The 19184-nt window shown below is 37.0% G+C and overlaps 1 protein-coding gene across 5 annotated transcripts; it reads left to right on the top strand.

Moving 5' to 3' along the window:
* The first annotated feature begins 1047 nt into the window (after window positions 1–1047).
* Window positions 1048–18175, top strand: hdx (highly divergent homeobox). Of its 5 annotated transcripts, none has more exons than XR_009274120.1 (12): window positions 1048–1208; window positions 2850–3072; window positions 4516–4662; window positions 6513–7394; window positions 9455–9508; window positions 9607–9753; window positions 11741–11933; window positions 12255–12331; window positions 12412–12516; window positions 14773–14890; window positions 17669–17791; window positions 17874–17888. XR_009274120.1 is itself a non-coding variant. In XM_058797536.1 (11 exons), exons 2-11 carry the CDS (start codon window positions 3037–3039, stop codon window positions 18015–18017), a joined length of 1905 nt encoding a protein of 634 aa, XP_058653519.1. In that variant the 5' UTR covers window positions 1067–1208; window positions 2850–3036; the 3' UTR covers window positions 18018–18175. The 5 variants fall into 5 exon arrangements, 3 of the variants coding, with proteins under 3 accessions (XP_058653519.1, XP_058653518.1, XP_058653517.1); XR_009274119.1 differs by having other exon boundaries at window positions 1050–1208; window positions 12409–12516; XM_058797536.1 differs by lacking the exon at window positions 14773–14890 and having other exon boundaries at window positions 1067–1208; window positions 9613–9753; window positions 12409–12516; window positions 17874–18175.
* The last annotated feature ends 1009 nt before the right edge of the window (window positions 18176–19184 follow it).

Genomic DNA, 19184 nt, shown 5'->3' with positions numbered 1-19184 from the left:
CAGACTTCATTAAACAGCGGTCAGAGATGACAGCCAACAGTGTGACGTTTGCACTTTTTATAATAAAATAAAGAAGTAGTCACGTGTTTGAGGATGTTATATTGAAATGTCCTTAAAAATGACCCAACATTGAATGGAATGAGACATTTATTACTTATAAAAGGGCAAGAAAAATTAAAAGTTGTGAAAAGCTGTCCTCTATTTAGAAAAGGCATGAAAGTCTCGAAGGATCTCTGTGATGCTGCCAGTGTTGAATCGTTGCTGATGATTATGCAGTACAGTATGAATGATGGAATATATGAGGCATGTTTCTCTGAGTCCTCAACGACTCTCATCACACAATAAAACACTGCATCAGCTGTTTTTCACCACAAGCCTCTTTATTGTCTTCCACATTTGTAATTTAAAAAGTCATTTAATTTTTTTTTTTGTGGCAAAACATGATAAGAGATCATCTTTAATGCTCACTTTACTGGAATTTAATTCAGACATTTATATCAAAACTTGGAAAACTAGATTTAAACTAGTTTAATGCTATCATTACCGCAAAACATTTATATGTTAAATTATGGAAATGTTAATTGACAAAGTTTTCCCTTTTTAACAATAATTAAGAAGCACGTCATAACTATAATTAAACTTTTTTTTTTTTTTTTTAAATGCAGTGGTTGAAAGAATTTAGTCCTTTAAATTCTGATTTCCCAGAATTCCTGATAACATAAAACATAAGACAAAAATCTCAAAGCCAAAAAATGCACTTAAATACGCATGGATATTTTCCAGATTTATTTACAGTATGTTACTTTTGTGTAGAATTATTTTTTATTTTTTTATTTTTACTGTCTTCAAGCCTCAGCTGCTTTCCTTAAACTCTGTCCTTCCAGTACTTTATTACTATGTTACAGCATAGCGTGTGTTCTTGTCTCCTCCGACTCGTTACAAAGCCCCTCTCAAGTTAGTATGTCTTCAGTGTTCGCTTGTAATCATCAGCATCAGCATCAGCGGCGTTTCTTCTGAAGCCTCTGGCGGCGGTGGGCGGGGCTAACCGCGTCACGACCGCGATCCGGCGCTGCCATTGGCTCGTGTCACCCCTGACGTCACGATCATGATTAGAATTGATGATCGGACGTTTTGATTTCATTGTCTAGTGAGGGGATTGGTAACGAAATCTGCTGAATTCGAGGGGTCCGTTGATTTCTCTACAAAAGGTATCTCTCCGGTTTAATCTCCTCAGCAGTGTGATACGGTGGCGGCGGGTTTCCTTCACAGCGAACGCCGTACATTTAGACCAGCGTCGCTTTACGAGCAAAGCTAAATAATAATAATAATAATAATAAAAGTTTCTCGTGGTGGGTTTGGCTCGCGCGTGGCCTCCTGGGCCTGTCAGGAATCTCTCTCGTTTCGTTTACCACTTTACCTCAGTTTGGTGACGCTTTTTATTCAGTTTGTAACCCCAGCGGACAGCGTTTTGTCCCGTGATGAGCCCGTTTTAGCTGTTTGAGATGTCGCTATTATCATGATTTCGCGCCCGAGCGCCTGACGGGATAGCATTGAAAACGCTCAAACGAAGCGTCGGCACATTGTCTGCACATCCACAGCCCTGACACGATGAATCAGACGAGCTGTGTGTGTGGCCTGAGCTGTGGATGTGAGTGATGAGAGACTGCTGGTAATGGCGCGGGATGATGGAGACTTTAGCACTGCAGCTAAACCGCATCAGCACCAACACACACATCACAACAAACAACAACAACACACACACACACACACTGTGCAGTGCTTCTGTCAACACAGTTTAATTAAAGACACTGTAATCTTTTATCTTTGACGAGATTAGGATTTCACTACATTCACGTTGTGATGAAAGTCACGTCTCCTTCACGATTCTTCACTCTTTCTGTGTATTTTAATGACAGTACTAAGTTTGCTAACACTTTATTTTAAGGTGTCCTTGTTACACGTTACTATTATAACAACAATAAAGTATGCATAATTACATGCAAGTAATCCTAAACCAAACCCTAAACCTACCCATATAGTAAGTAACGTTACATGTAGTTAATTAATATTACTCAGTACTTAAATGTATAATTACACTGTAACAAGGACACCTTAAAATAAAGCGTGACCCTAAGTTTTATTTTCATAACAACAACTGTAATAAACATGGCAGGTACTATGATTACCATGAATGGTTACACTTTATTTTAAGGTGTTACATTGTAACTATATATGTAAGTACTGAGTAATATTAAGTAACTACATGTACTTACTATATGGCTAGGGTTTGGTTTAGGGTTACTTCCACGTAATTATGCATAATTAATTGTTATTATAATAGTAGGCACATGTAACATGTGTAACAAGGACACCTTAAAATAAAGTGTTAGCCCATGAATCAGTGGTTTTATACTTTTAAAAAAGCATTTTATTTGGAAAACTGTATTTGGTTATACTTTATTTTAAGGTGTCCTTGTTACATTGTAATTATAAAAGTACTGAGTATGTCATATTAATTAATTACATGTGCTTACTGTAGGGTTACGGTTAGGATGAGGGTTTGGTGTAGAGTCAGTAATTATGCATGATTTATTGTTGTTATTATAATAGTAGGCACATGTAACGTGTAACAAGGGCACCTTAAAATAAAGTGTTACCCTTAGTATTTCAGACACTAGGTAAGATTGAAATAATTGTGTTTTATTTCTTGTGTTTTTATGTGGATTGAAATAAAAGTGCTGTTTGAATCAGAGCTCATGCATATCTGTGAATGGATAAACGATTGAATATACTACAAATAATATTAGTAATTTAATGAGGAGCAACCTTCGTGTTCTGTCCTTTTTCAGGTCTGAGGGGTCTGTCCTGGAGCGAGTCTGTCATCCTCCCGAACACAGCGTACAGCAGTCAGAAGTGTCACGATGGCTGGACGCTGGTGTGAGTAGACTTGCGTGCGGCGGTGCGTCTCCGCTGTATGTTGAGATTAATTGCAGCTCAGCCTGATTCCTGGGGTCTCTCAGCACATCCATCAGAGGGATGGAAAAATGGCTGGAAAAGAGGAGCATTCACACTGTGAGTCTGCAGTTCAGTGCATATCACTGTCAAAGTCAAAGTCTGCTTTAATGTCAATTCTGCCACAATACAGATTAAATATATACAAAATACAACTATACAAATTAGGACATGTAAAAAAATTGATAAAGTAGCACAAGGCACATGGAAGATCCAGTGAAACAAACAAACAGTGCAGATATAAGGGTTTGGAAAGCCGTTCACACTGCATACAGCATCAGTGCTACAATACAATAGACCTAAACAAAGCAATGTGCTTATTACTCACACTGGGGTTTATTATGAATGAAGAAGTGTAACTGTTCAACTGTGAGTTACACAAGTATGCACTTAAAGGAGTGCGATGCTTTAAACTCTATCAATGGTATCTGATATGTTACAAGTACAATTAATTGCATACAAAATAAAAGTTTTTGTTTGCATAATATATGTGTGTATTTATTATGTATATATAAATACACACACATACAGTATATATTTTGGAAATATTATTTATAAATAAATATATTTAATATATAAACCTAACATTTTTTTTCTGAAACATATACATGCATGTGTGTGTATTTGTATATACATAATAAATATACGCAGTACACATATATTCTGTAAACAAAAACCTTTGGTAACACTTTATTTTAGGGTCTCTTAACTAGTTGCTTATTAGCATGCATATTACTAGAATATTAGCCATTTATTAGTGGTAATTAAGCACATATTATTACTTTATTCTACGTCCGTAATCCTACCCAATACCTAAACTTAACAACTACCACACTAACTTTTAATAAGCAGCAAATTAGGAGTTTATTGAAGGAAAAGACGTAGTTAATATTGAATAAGTGTTCCCTATTCTAAAGTGTCACCAAACTTTTATTTTGGATGTGATTAATTGCAATTAATCATTTGACAGCACTAGTTACAAGTGAGTACAATTTTGACTCATCTCTGTGTTTCATAGTTTTCAATGAAAATGTGAATAAAATCAAGCAAGTTATGAAGTGTGCCTTACAGCTGAATGATGCTTCGGTTATTTGCTGAACTAAAGCAGTTATAAATAGTGTAATATATACTTCTGGAAGATGGTGACAAATGAGTGAAATAGCTCAGATAACGAGGACTGAAATGCCTGATATTCTCTTACACAGCTGTTGGAGAAACATTCATACAACACATAAAAACCGTTCGATGGAAACAAGAGTACAGTCGCAAGACATTTGACATGATGTTATGATAAGATGAGACTAGTGGGACAAAACTGGAAACTGTCAGTATAACATTCATCATCCCATCAGCTACAAGCTCAAATAATAAATAGGTTTTTACCGAATCATTTAACAATAATGCAGACATTATGCCACAGATGATAATATGGCTTTGCCTGTAGCAGTAGGAAGTTCTTAACTGTTTCGCAGTGTTATTTCATTCTTTTCTCCTGTCTTGCAGATGAACCTGCGGTCTGTATTCACAGCCGAGCAGCAGCGGATCCTGGAGCGCTATTATGAGAACGGCATGACCAATCAGAGCAAGAGCTGCTTCCAGCTCATCCTGCAGTGTGCGCAAGAGACCAAACTCGACTTCAGCGTGGTTAGAGTAAGCCTGCTTGCTCTGTTCATGTAACATTTCATTGCAGACGTTTTTTGAGCTGTTTATGTTGTTATTTAGTGGTCGACCATCATGGGTTTTTCAGTGATTGATACCCATATCTAAAGGACAGGATGATAATTAAATGAAAAATTATTAAGCAGTGTTTACTAAAATATTTATTATGCTAATTCAGTTCACTAAAACATGTGAAAAATGTGCATTACAAGTGATGACAGAGTGAGTTTGGTGATTGGCCAAGACAGATATTTACAAAATGGCCAAACATAAAATAAAACAGAGAATTTGAAATCTTTATTCTTTAAGCTCTGAAAGTGGGTGTGAATAAAATTGCTTACTAACTTTTTCTGTGTGTAATCTTTGCTGCCATGATAAAGTTACTCCAAAACTCTAAAACAACCTTAATTTTTTTTTTTTTTTAGCGAGCAATGACTTCAAAAGGAGTCTTTCAATCTGTGTTAATAGCTTAATGGTCATCTATACGCTAGTGTGTTTCTAAACACTGACAGAAGATAAATAAGTTATAATGTAGATAATTTTGTGATACCGACAGGCTGGATGTACATTCTCCTGCTCATAACATGGCTAATAAAAATATTGATTTGACTTTTTCGTGGCTTATTAATATTTAATTAGCTCACTTGTAACAGTTTCTAGAAAGTGGCTTTTAGCCAAGACTGACAAACAAGTTCAAACTAGAAAAACATGTCAGTAAGGGATTATGTAAAGTCCTCCTGCTTACTACATGGTTAGTCAGTATAAAAATAAAGGCCAAATAAGGAATTGCACTGGCAAGTTGATGGGAGTTTGAAATTGTTAAAAAAATATCTTATAGTTTCTGCTAAGGATAGTATAATTTATTTAATCTGTTTATCATTCAAAGCCTGTATTCTGATGATATGGGCTTATACTTTCATGGCTCTCTATTCACAAATTTTGAGTTTAGAATTTTAGTTGTATAGAAAAAAGTGTCAAAAAATGAAAAAATTCTTAAATGATTAGCAATCTTCTTTAATCTTATAATGTGCAATAAAGTGCTCAGTGCATATTAAAATCAGCAGAGGTTTCGGTCACGCAGGACACCGTTCACATACTATTGAAACGGTTCATTTTTATAATCAGTTCCTCACATATCAACACACGTGTATCTAATCAATTCAATTAATGAATCAGTAACAAATCAGTTACTTCATTGGCAATTTACAAATATATCCAGAGGAGATACAGAAGAGAGAGAGAAAAAAAAAGTCAATCAAAATCTCCATACAATCCATAATAATATATTTGACCAATTTTTGTCTTAACACTGTACAACTAAATGGTTTGAATGAAGATTTCAATCTGTCTAGTTTTTTCTATAATGTAGTCCTATATTTTTTATTTTATGTTGGTCAATTATATTATGATGGATTATATGGAGATTATGACTGATTTTTTTCTCTCTCTCTTCTGTATCTGTAACTGATCTGTCACTGATTCATCAATTGAATTGATTACATACACGTGTGTTGATATGTGAGGAACTGAATATAAAAATGAACCGTTTCAATAGTATGTGAACACTGAGGAAGTTCTTGTTGTTTGACCGAAACTTCTGTTGATTTTAATATGCATTGAGAACTTTATGAGAATAAAGAAGATTGTTAATATCTCGGCATGTAATCCGTTTATTTGTATACGCAGCAAACGAATTTCAAGAATTTAGTTTTTTCACTCTTTGGAGGATTCTAGAAAAAAAGCAGGGACATTGTTTAAAAATCATCGTTTTCTGATGAAATAGATCTAGTTATTCAAACTTGTCTTCATGGCAGTGCGTTTCTCTTCTTCTGTGGTTTCAGACATGGGTAGGGAACAAGCGGCGGAAGCTGGCGTCCAAGGCGGATCAGAACGGAGCCGGAGCTCAAGCGCTGTCCCATCAGCATGTTTCGTGCGGATCAGTCGGGGCGCTCGTCGCCGGCTCGGTGCTGACAGCTGAGATGGCAGCCATGCGGAGCATCCAGCGCGGCCCTCCGGTGACCCACCTCCTCCCTCCGCAGGCCTCGTCCTCCTCGTCCTCCTCCTCATCTTCCTCCCCACTCAGTGACGTCATTCTGACGGGCATTTATGCCAACTGCTTCGATGCTACTGTTCACAACAGGACAGCGACAAAATCACTGCCCTCGCACGCAGAAATGGAGCCGCCCGCTGTGCAGCGGAAATCCCCCATCATTCCCGGCGGCTCCAGCGCACTCAAGTGCAGCCAGACGCTCAAACCCTTCCCCTCCAGAGACGTCATGGCCCCCAGCTGGGCCCCGCCGAGCCGAGCCGAGCAGCAGACGTCATGGCCTCAGAAAGCCGCAGCGGCGCACCGCGCTCCTGCAGACGCCGCCGCTCAGATTAAGCACGTCTTCACTCTGGCCGGATTAGAGCGGCCTCCAGACACGGCGAGGAAGACAAGGTCGGTCGAGGCGTCGGAGGTCTTCTCGATCGCGATGGAGACGGCCGACGCTGAGGACGAGTACTCCAGAGAAGAGGAGCTGGCCAACATGGCCCTGCAGATGCAGTGTGGGAAAGCTTCCTCTTCGCTGACTGACAGCCCGGGGCTCAAGCCCTCAAACTCTGCTCTCTTTGGAGAGAAGGGATGTCAAACCAGCACCTCCTTACTGAGCAGAACATCATCCCCCGGCAGCCTCCAGCTGAAAATGCTCTCGCAGACGTCTGCCAGAATACCCTGCCTCAAGGTAAGGTATCATAAGCTATGTTTCCATCCACCTATTTTTATGTACATTTTGGAATATCGCATAAAAAAAAAAAAAAATGCTGGATGGAAACACCAAGATGCGCATAAATTCTAAAAATACGCATAAAAAACTTATGCACACATTTGAGAAGGACAAACTTTTTATCCGAACTTGAACAAGGAGTTCTGATGCATGTCCCGATAGAAGGGGCCTGATCTTATTGATGTTGAATAAAGCAAATCTGCAGGACCGGGCAGTTTTAGTGTGGTCTGATCATCAATCATAACGCCAAGGTTTCTGGCTGTTTTTGAAGGAGTTATGGTTGATGTGCCTAACTGGATGGTGAAATTGTGATGAAACAATGAGTTTGCTGGAACCACGAGCAGGTCTGTCTTAGCAAGGTTGAACTGAAGGTGATGGTCCTTCATCCAGCAAGAAATGTCTGTTAGACAAGCTGAGATGCGAGCAGCTATTATCGGATGGAATGAGAGGTAAAGTTGAGTGTCATCAGCATAGCAGTGATATGAAAAGCCATGTTTCTGAATGACAGAACCTAGTGATGCCATGTAGACAGAGAAGAGAAGTGGTCCAAGAACTGAGCCCTGAGGCACCCCAGTAATTAGATGTTGCGACTTGGACACCTCACGTTTACAAGATACCTTGAAGGACCTATCTGAGAGGTAAGACTCAAACCACTGGAGTGCGGTTCCTGAGATGCCCTTTACCAACAGGGTTGACAGAAGAATCTGGTGGTTAACCGTGTCAAAAGCAGCGGACAGATGCAGCAAGATAAGTATTGAAGATTTGGAATCCGCTCTTGCCAGTCTTAGGGCTTCAACAACTGAGAGCAAAGCAGTTTCGATTGAATGTCCACTTCTGAAACCAGACTGGTTGCTGTCGAGGAGGTTGTTCTGTGAGAGAAAGGCAGAGACTTGGTTGAACACAGCTCGTTCAAGTGTTTTAGCAATGAAAGGAAGAAGGGAAATCGGTCTGTAGTTCTCTAAAAGAGTTGGGTTAAGAGTGGGTTTCTTAAGTAGTGGGGTTATACGAGCCTGTCTAAATGCTGAGGGAAAAACACCTGCGTGAAGGGATGTGTTAATGATGTGAGTGTGTGCAGCTACAACTGCAGGAGAAACGGCTTGAAGGAAATGAGATGGAATGGGATCAAGCGGACAAGTAGGATGATTAGAAAGGATGAGTTTGGAGACTTCTGCCTCAGAGAGTGAAGAGAAGGAGATGAACGAGTGTATATATTTAAGAATAAATAACAAATAAACTGCCCCTCAATATGACATTTTTAATTAGTTTATTTCACTTTAGATGTGAAATGTGAAAACAACATTGAAACTGTATGTTTTAAATATTCGTTTTATTTTTTGAATGAGAGCTGTCAGTTCATTTTTCTCCACTTAAAGTTCATTTTGCACATTTTTTTTTTTAAACCATAAATTAGTAAAAACGTTTAAGTTTTAAAAAATGTGGGTAACCAAACTTACCCAAATGTTGATGTTCCTCATTTACTTTCAGAGTATTTTTTAATTACAACGGAAGTCAGTGGCTACCAACTGTTTGGTCACAAACATTATTGTGTTCAACAGAAGAAAGTTTGGAAAATTGCTGATGACAGAATTGGCTTTTTTGGGAGAACTAGTGCTTAAAAGCAACTCTATGTAGTTATGTTTAGTATTTTTGAGTTTAATTCACAGGGACAAATAATCAGATTGGTTATCTGTGCACATGCATTGGCTGCTGCGTTTTTACAGAATTTCATATCTGCTCATCAAACTGATAATATTCCCAGAACAGACATTTGGAGCGAGTGAGGGAAAGAAGCACAAGCCATTCACCTTATAAGAAGTCAGTGTACCATCTGTAACAATTCTGAAATGGACATTTCAATGTAAAAAACATTACACAGAGTTGCTTTAAAACATTTGGTCTCAGTATTTTATAAGAGGATCGATCTTAATCACGGAAATGAGCACATTACTGACAGAATCAAAAACATGTCTTCATCTCTGAACAGCCTACAGAGCATTTTTTCCTTTGTATTTCTTTAGGTAACAAGTAACATGTCGGCTCCCTGGCTTCACAGTAACTCGCGGAAAAGAACGGTGAGTGCCTGAGATGTGCTGAGACTCTTCTCTAGCACATCAGACTTTACTGTCAGCTTCTGATGATGGCTTTAATAAAAGGTGTAGTGTTTATTAAGCTGCAGGACAGGACGCAGTTCAGCGACAGAGACTTGTACACGCTGAAGCGCTACTGGGATAACGGCATGACCAGCCTGGGCTCTCTGTGCAAAGAGAAGATCTCAGCGGCGGCCAGTGAGCTCAGTGTGGACACTGAAATCATCAAGGTCAGGAGTCACACTTTACTTTACTCTTTATACCTAAACTGCCTAATACAGTGACACAATACAAAATATTGTTGTTTTTGTGTTTGCGTAAATAATATTACATTTTCCCCTCGTAAAAAAACGTTCATAATCCTAAAAAAATTTAAATAGAGGCTTTTTCTTAAAATAACCTTATAGACTGATTCCCTTTAGTTTCCCTGACATTCGACTATCGAACAGATGCAGCATCACATCACAAAGCTTCAGACTTTTAAAAAACTTTTTATGAAAATAATGTCATACTATTATTTATCATTTTGCACAGAATATACAGTATTACACTAAAAAGGGGATATGATGACTCTCAATGGTATTCAGTCAAATTGTCCTCGTCTCTAAGTTACTGTCTGCTTGCTGTAGTAGTTTTTTGTCATTCTATTGTTATTCTATAATTTAGGGTACATTTCATGTTCATTGATGACAATTATATGTTTGTCTAATGATTTCTTCACAAAAATCATATTTTGGGAATATTAAGGGAAAACATATCATAATCTCTCACAAATATTTTGTGCACCGTATGTTTCAGTTTGCTTCAGATTGCCTTGAATGTCTCTTAAGTTACAGTTTTTGCAGTGCAACTTTTGAAAACTCATACCAATAGTAATTTTGTTTGTTTGTATTTGCTGTGAAATGTAACCCCAAGGGTTGAGTTTTGACAAGGAGTCTTTAAGTGCTAATGTCCATACTACTGTTACTGGTCTAATACAAGGTGTTTTACACCCAAATCCACCAGTTTTATAAGCTTCACACACAGTTTAAAAGATGACAGATGCAGTGTTGGGTGTAATTAGTTACTAAGTAATTAGTTACAGTAATTTAATTACTTTTCCCTTGAAAAAGTAAAGTAAGGGATTACTCTTATTTTTCCGTAATTTAATTACAGTTACTTCTCATGTAATTTAACTTAATACTGTGTATAGACTGTAGAACATTTATATACAATACAATAGATAATACATATTGCAGATGATATTGCATAACCTTGTTTCTCAAACATACGACTTCTATCATATAAAATGATGCCTTTTTACTAGGGATGCACGAGATTGGATTTTTGCCGATAGCCGTTATGCCGATATTTTTCAACTCATTTTGGCCGATAGCCGATGCTGATACCGATATATTTCCTTTTGTTTGGAAACAACACCAAGTATCTCCTGTGCAGAAATTATAAGCTAATTATTTTTAATTTTGGTTAGTTTTTAACAAGAACTTATTTAGAATTAAATAAACAATAATGAAGTTCTTTTATAATGACAGTACATTGAAGCTTTGAAAATAACTATAAATAAACTATATATCAATCGCTGCACCCCAGAAAGATGCAGTGTTAACCCTAACATTTTATTTTAAGATTTAACATTTGTAGATGGTCTAAAGCAATTCTGAAAAAATCTTTTAGAGCTTATAATTTCTTTAAAAAAAATAACATAATACACATTAAAGATTAAATCAGTATATATAAAATGATTTAATTTACAAGCGTCATGTTTGTGTTTGTATTTTTGTTTTTTTTTGTTCATGCAAGCTATAGCTTTTGATCTTTAAATCAAAACATACTCATGATTTTATGACATCAATTACCGCTTTAATTAATCAGAAATTCAGTCTAAATGTTATTTGTGTATTTTGCTTTCATTTTATTAGAAGTAGGCCAACAGCGCCCCCTACGGAATTAAAACATTGCTGACGTGATCTAATCACTAGCACACCCTGAGCCCATGTTAATGTATTCCTCTTATCGGCAAGACATATCGGCATCTTTTTTTCATAACGGGCTGATGCCGATATGTACATTTAAAGCCATTATCGGCCGATTCCGATATAGGTCCAATAATATTGTGCATCCCTACTTTTTACATTTATCTCACATTATTCTCAAAATCCATTGTTTCCGAGTCATCACATTAGTGCTTAAGGTCTTTCTGAAATCTGTGTTTGCCAGACGTGGATCGGTAACCGCAGAAGGAAGTACCGTTTGATGGGCATTGAAATTCCTCCGCCTAAAGGAGGGCCGGTCACGTTCCCAAATCAGAGCGCACCTCATTCCCCTGACATCCCTGAAGACGAGCGCCAGACTCCAGATCTAGGAGATGCCAGCGAACACAATGACGTCATGTCACTCTGTTTGTCTGATGGTGGGGATGATATTCATGCTGTTGATGAATGAGATCACTTACACCGCGTGCATAATTATTAGGCACGTTGATATTCTGATGATATTCACTTCCAGCCTTCATGGACAATTATATATCACTTATACATGATTAAATACAAAATTAATAGTAGTTATTAAGATTGATGTGGTTTGGAATTGGTAAAATGTGCTTGGAAAAAAAATATCAGAATATCAACGTGCCTAATAATTATGCACTGATTTTTAATTACATCATTAACACAGAAAACAGTGTTGCTTTAAGCCATTATGTCTAGTAATTGTACATTTGCCTTTTTTAAAGATGGAGCCAGTGATTTATATCTGAAAGAAAATGATGTGAACGATGAATCAGATGGTTCCACCCCTGCTAAACATGTGGTACGAGCACATATTCATCAACATAACCAAACACTTTACCGGTTTAATGCTAACTCAAACATGAAACTTTCTTCTAGAAGATTGAAATCGTTGAAGAAGAAGAAGATGATGATGATGATGATGATGATGATGATGACATGTTGACCACTGAGATGGAACAGATGCAAAACCTCTTAGAGTTCAGGGTAAGCAGAGAGTCAAGAGTTGCGTAATAATGAATAGATAATGAAGAACCTCACAATGACCAGGACAAATGGACCTGGCCTCATATGCTTTTGTTTTCAGAGAATCACTTTTGTTGTGTTATTGTCATGTAAAGAAACACAGGTCTTTGCCGACAGCTTCAAGGGATATTTCACTCAAATTGTCATTCAAAACCTGTATGCATTGCTTCTGCAGAAAATGCAAAAGAATATCATATGAGTTCGGTATGGCACGAGGGGGAGTAGATGATGACAGATTATCTCTTTAACAACTCATATCTCCCTTTACACCGACTCCTATCCGGACGGCGACAGTAAACACACAATACAAGTATCTTACCGTGTTAGTCCGAGCGTTTGGAGAAATCACTTCATTGCTCAGATCTGTTGCTGAGTTCACTGAACTGCAGAAATGAACCTGGGAATAATCTAACCCTAACCCTAACCTGGGAACTATTACCTGTTATGTAAAACATACATTAGCATATTTACTGATTTGTTGTGTAATTATACGCACTCGATAAAGATATGCACTCGTTGAACTGAAGCACTTTATTGAGTGGTTTTACAATTATCAACAACAACAAAGTACAAAGTTTTATTTTAGGCATCAATAGCTTCCCAGTCTTTTTTTTTTATCTGTAGCCCTGCCATATTTAGATTCTACTTTTTTTAAAACAAGGCCAAGGTTTTACAAATTTATAATGACATTTATAATGATGATTATATACCCTACAAGGGTAGATTATAGACTATATGTATGCCAAATTTGATAACAGATTCCAGGCAAGGAGTCATGGAAACAGAAGCGTGTTTTACGTCGCTCTTCTTCTTTTGTTTAATGATGGTTTACATTCTTAGAGTATTTCTTTTTTCTTTTCCTTTTCTCTGTGTCCTACCTTATTGACACATAACTTGATGTTTTTATTACTTTAAACAAGAATTATTGTTTATACATTACATTTAAAAAGAAGATTGGGGGGAGTCTTTAAGAAAAGTCTATGCTGTCACTCTTTTACCTATTATTTACCCTTAATGCGACTGTATGTATTTTTATGTTTATTTTTGCGACTGTGGAGCTCCCTAGAGTTAAGTGAGTTGAATTCACTGTCGTAAAGAAATTTACCCACTCACCAAACTTACTTCCAGAGTGTGGGAAAGAAACAAAGACCATTTGCCTTATAAGAAGTCAGTTTGCCATCAGAATGGATTTGAAACTGATATTTCAAGGGAAAACACTTACATACAGCTGCTTAAACTTAAACCAAAGTCATTTACTCTGAAAGCTAGATCCCAGTTGAAGTGCGCCATTCTCCATTATATGCTAAATCTCTGAATAAAATCAAATATGTCATATAACAGTTATTTATTTCAATATAACAAATATAATTAATTATTTGTCTGGTAAACAGGCTAATTCCATAATTAATCCGTTTTGAGTTAATCAATATGAAACAATAAAATCGGTCAAATCTGAGAGTGAAAGATGCACACCTGACATTAGAGAGGTACACGGCAGAAACACTATGGGCTGATCTAGTGTTGCACTGACTCTTTTGTAATCAATGTGAATGTCACACAACATTGTATTTTACATTTAATCATTCTGAGAGAGGTCCAAGCACATGACCAAAATAGTCAAATTTAAAAGACTCAATCCTGTGGATGGTAATGGATCACCACCAAAAAGGTACGGACACATAACTTTTAAAAACTTAAATGAATAAAAAATATTTTGATGACTTTTTGTTATATTATCTCTGCATAATATATACCAAACTTGTGTGAATTGTGGAATTGACCTATGAAAAAAAAAAAAAATAGGTGTCTGATTTCGAATTGTTTTGTTTTTTTCTTGCGTAAATGAAAATATATTTGTCTGTTTAAATTTGGGTCACTGAAGGATTCAGAAGAAATAAAAAAAGAATCAGTGCTCTCCTTGCAGTTCCAGTCCAAACCTAAATGACTCACTTTAATGCCTAATAAAGCACACAATAATGTCCATACAGCTCACTGATCATTTTATAGGTGTTCTGATCGGTTTTGGTGAAAAACAACCCAAGCGTCTAGCGCTTCACACGCCAGCACATTGTTCCCATGCTTCTTCTGTCATTGCGCCAATGTAAAATGTGCCATTTCGTGCTTTATTGAGCTTTAATTTGAGTCACAATATGCTGCCACTGTAATGAATCCATCTAACTGGACATTCATTAAATTATCACATTTTGTGTTCTGTAGAAAGAAAGTCATTTGGGTTTGGATTGGAAGTGCAAGGACAGGATCAGGAATTCTTTCACCTCTGAATCCTTCGCTGTCCCCAAATGCAGGCTTCATACTGGTTCCTAATGACATGAGGGTGAGTAAACGATGACTGGAACTATTCCTTATGTTCTGAAGGATTACAGAATACTTGCATATCTTTTTAAACCAAATTTTGGTTTGAAGAAATTTTGGGGAACTGTTTAAGGGGTTCTCTTAAGGTAAACCACTTAATGGTTTTCAAGCATCCAGGCCCAGAAGAGTGTCACAGGGAAGCTGGTTTGGGAAACTGATTGTCTGCTGAGTGCATGTTTATGAGAAAGCTTAGAGCCTGACATTATTTTAACTACTGGTCTAAGTATCGGAGGTGTGTGATGCCGTGCCCACGCTTTATAACGGGGGGCGACTCGCATGTGATGTGTGTTGTTTGTATGGGTGCGGAGCACATGTTCAGTCCTCGACGGGGTTGACTGCATGAGCTGAGAAAGCTTTACAGTGAAAAAAGAGGGATCGCAGGTGTAGCTTAGATTGGTCAAATGAGCATCAAGAGGTCGTTTGTTCTAAACTAGACGACTTCCTCCTTTTTGAGCTAGAATGCAGGAAATGTATTGCTAATAAATTCTGTCATTGTTTCCTCACCCTCATGTCATTCCATCATGTAGAACACAAAACATATTTTGTAGAATGTTACCAAACCATTTTGGTTACCCTTGATTTCTACTGTATGTACAAACATTTCTTGAATTTCTGAAATTATCTACTTTTATGTTCCACAGAAGAAAGAAATTCGTACAGGTTTGGAATGACACGATGTTGAGTAAATGACAATTTTCAATTTTGGGTGAACTATCCCTCATTTAATATTTAATATTTAAATAATAACAGTAACATTAATAATAAATACATCTCTATTTTACATTGTTAATAACTGCAAGACGCAGGCAGACACAGATGATCTGATGCAGAAAGCAGATCCTCTCCGTGAGGGCAGTTTACTTTACAGTGCATGTAATGTAATGTTACATGTCATTTGTGCTCAAAGAATCTGCCTATATGTTGTTGAGGTTTGGTTAATTAAGTAATTGAAAACAAAAAATAAGATGCTTATTGAAATGTATGGTTAAATTAAACTATTGCGACAGATGCAGTGTTAATTTTGGCAGGCATTTTTGATTTAGTCTTAGTCTTTATTTTGAGACGAAAATGCTTAATAGTCTTAGTCACATTTTAGTCATTTGAGTCTTTCATAGTTTTAGTCGACGAAAATTCATTGTATTTTTGTCAACTTTTAGTCATTACTTTTAGTCAAAGTGCCGTTAACAACATTTATTTTGGTAGCTATTTTATATGTAGTATTCAAACAAAAATAGGCATCAATTCTTCTCTCTTTAGACCAAATCAATTAAGCTTATGAGAAATTTGAATCAAGGATTGAATTTGGAAAAACTGGAATAAATTTTAATTTTTTGGTAGAGATACAAATTAAACTCATTTTTCAGATACAGTAGCTTTACTTAATTATACTTTTATTTAACATCTTTTGTTGGTTAACATTTATGACACGGATAGGAATGCTGTCCCTTTAAGACGGAAGGCATGCATGTACTGACACACATTCAGTTTTCACCCACCTGTTTACGCTCACTGAAGCCATAACTGACTGTATTTACATGAGATACTTTACACAACAGACACAGGACTGCTGTGTGTGTATTTGAGCACCGAGAACTGATCGCGCGCTGTATGAGAACTGAAGAAGTGGAGCGTGCGCCAGAGAGAGCTCAACGTCTAGTCTTAGTCACAGAAAAAAGGTTCGTCGACGAAATGAACACTGGACAGATGTGAAGAGGGAGAATGCTTTACACATGTGTCAAGTCTTTTGAGAAAAATGACTTTTCACCAGTGTTTTCTTCTTCAAGCATCCTCAGTAAGCTCTCTCTGTCCTCGATCCTCACCTCCTCGTGGCACCATTAGATACAGTAATTCATATGTCCTCTATTATGGCAGACTTTGATCAGTTACTGGGTCACAGGCTCAAGGACAGAAGCACAAGGAATGCACCATTTAGGGAATGAGAAGCACCAATTACCTCTCTTCAAAAATGAAAACCTCCCATTGTGCCTTGGCTTGTCACACAGTCATGTTCAGCCTTAAGCCCTATTCACACAGGACTAGTATTACCTGGTGACCTCTAGTCATGTGCAATAATTGCGGAGGTTGTCTGTGATCTTAATCCTGAGCGAATCACCCGTATCTGTAATTTGTAAAGTGAAAATTCCCCTGCAAATGACCTACACCGAGCACCGAGGTCCTGTGATAATATTAGTCCCGTGTGAATCAGCATCTCTGATTTGGCCAGGATTTGATGGGGTCGTATATAATTTTTTCAAGGTTTTTGTTTTCTGGGCGCCTTTTTATCCATCTTTCGCAAAGAATGGAGGCTGCGTTGAAGTGTTTTGATAGTATTTTGGGAGCTGGGTCATATCTCTATACACCGTACAACTATACAGTTTGCAGAAAGAGAAAGCTGAAAAGGTTTCGAGGTTAAAGTGTTACAAATAAACCAAGTGTAAAGCTATTCGATTTTAACCTGGTGAAATGTAAATGACAGGGCATGAAACTATTTGTTTTAATCCATCAAACCGGACTATAGAACAGGACTCTCATATCATATCACATTATATCCAGGAGACGAGTCAGTAAATTCGAGTAAAATCACAGCCTTCGTTTATCCCATGTGTGCAAATAGTGCTTTAGTCACATGTAGTTACAAAGTTACTTATAGTTAGTAGAATATCTAAAGTGGACTATCAAAATAAAGTGTAACAAATATTGTGGAGTATTGTGTTTAAATCTGTGTGATTTGTCTCCTCAGAATGAAGAAGTGCAGTTTCTTGAGAATGAGCTGCAGAGCCAGAAACAGAAGTTCTCAAAGCTGAAGAGCTTCACCAAAAGCCTGCTGATCGCTGTGAAAAACAAAGACAGAAAGAAACAGCAGGTGAGGAAACTCAAACAGATGAAGCTTTTAGACGAGCAGTCGAAGAAATCAGATCGTGATCGGTGCGTTTGTCTGTTGTCAGGAGCTGTTAGCCAGTCTACCTCAGAAAGTGAATGAGGACTGGGACCTGGGCCTGGAAAACCACAGCGAGTCTGGCGTAGAGATGCCCACCATCCAGAAAGAGTCCTCTGTATCAGAGGAGGAGGACGATCAGATGAGACTGTAAACGCAGGGCAGCTTCCACCTCCTCTGTTCCTCACACACGCCACATAGTGCCTGTGGAAACCAATAACTGTTGGGCCAAACCTATCATTTTCTACGGCATATGTCATATCAGACTGCCTTGGCCGGGTCCGGTACTATCAAATAAATGCCACTAAGTCAACACAAGATTGCCTCTTCTCATTTTTATGACATCTGTAAGCATGAAACGCACTGATTAGGATTATAATTAAGCAGGTTTACACACATCAGCACGTCTGTGGTCACATGGTGGCAGGTACATTGAGTCATTTAAACCAATTAATTCAAAATGATTCAGTAGGTTGAGCTCAAAACGGCACGCGCTGGTCACACCTGCTGGTCAGAACCGTGTACATGCAACCACAAAACTAAAAAACTAATTGCTAAATTTTTAATCGCATGATTAATGATTAATCGCATCCAAAATAAAAGTTTTTGTTTACATAATATATGCGTGCATACTGCGTATATTTATTATGTATATATAAATACACACATATACAGTATATATTTTGAAAATATTTCCACGTATATATTTATATTCATATAATTTATATTATATATAAATATTTTAAATGTATAAACTTAAAATTTTTCTTAAATATATGCATGCATGTGTTTGTATTTATATATACACAATAAATATACACAATACACACACGTACATTATGTAAACAAAAACCTTTATTTTGGATGCGATTAATCGTTTGACTGCACTAATTAAGTGCAATTAACAAATTGATATCTAATTCCAATGAATATGAAGTGTCTGTATAATGTGTTAATCCATAATTTTGTTTATGGAGAGTTTGGTTAATCAGGCCATAAGAGACTATTAACTCCAACTATTAATTTTTATTATACAAATGTGTCCACTATATAAAACTGATCCGAGGTAAAAAACAAAAACAAAAAAACATATTTTGCATAATAGGTGCCCTTTAATATAAGACAAAATACTATAGTAGTTTATAGTAAATACTATAGTGTTTACTATAGTAAAGTATAGTATTAATGTGTTGTGGTAATTCTATAGTTGCTGTAGTAATATAACAACTATAGTAATATAAACAAATTACTTTACCCAATACTGTACTACGTTTTCTACAACTATAGGGTATATTACACTACAACACACTACAGTTTACTG

The sequence above is a fragment of the Onychostoma macrolepis genome, chromosome 14 (genome assembly GCF_012432095.1).
Source record: "Onychostoma macrolepis isolate SWU-2019 chromosome 14, ASM1243209v1, whole genome shotgun sequence".
NCBI classification, from domain to species: Eukaryota; Metazoa; Chordata; class Actinopteri; order Cypriniformes; family Cyprinidae; genus Onychostoma; species Onychostoma macrolepis.
This window is presented reverse-complemented; position numbering and strand designations above follow the sequence as displayed.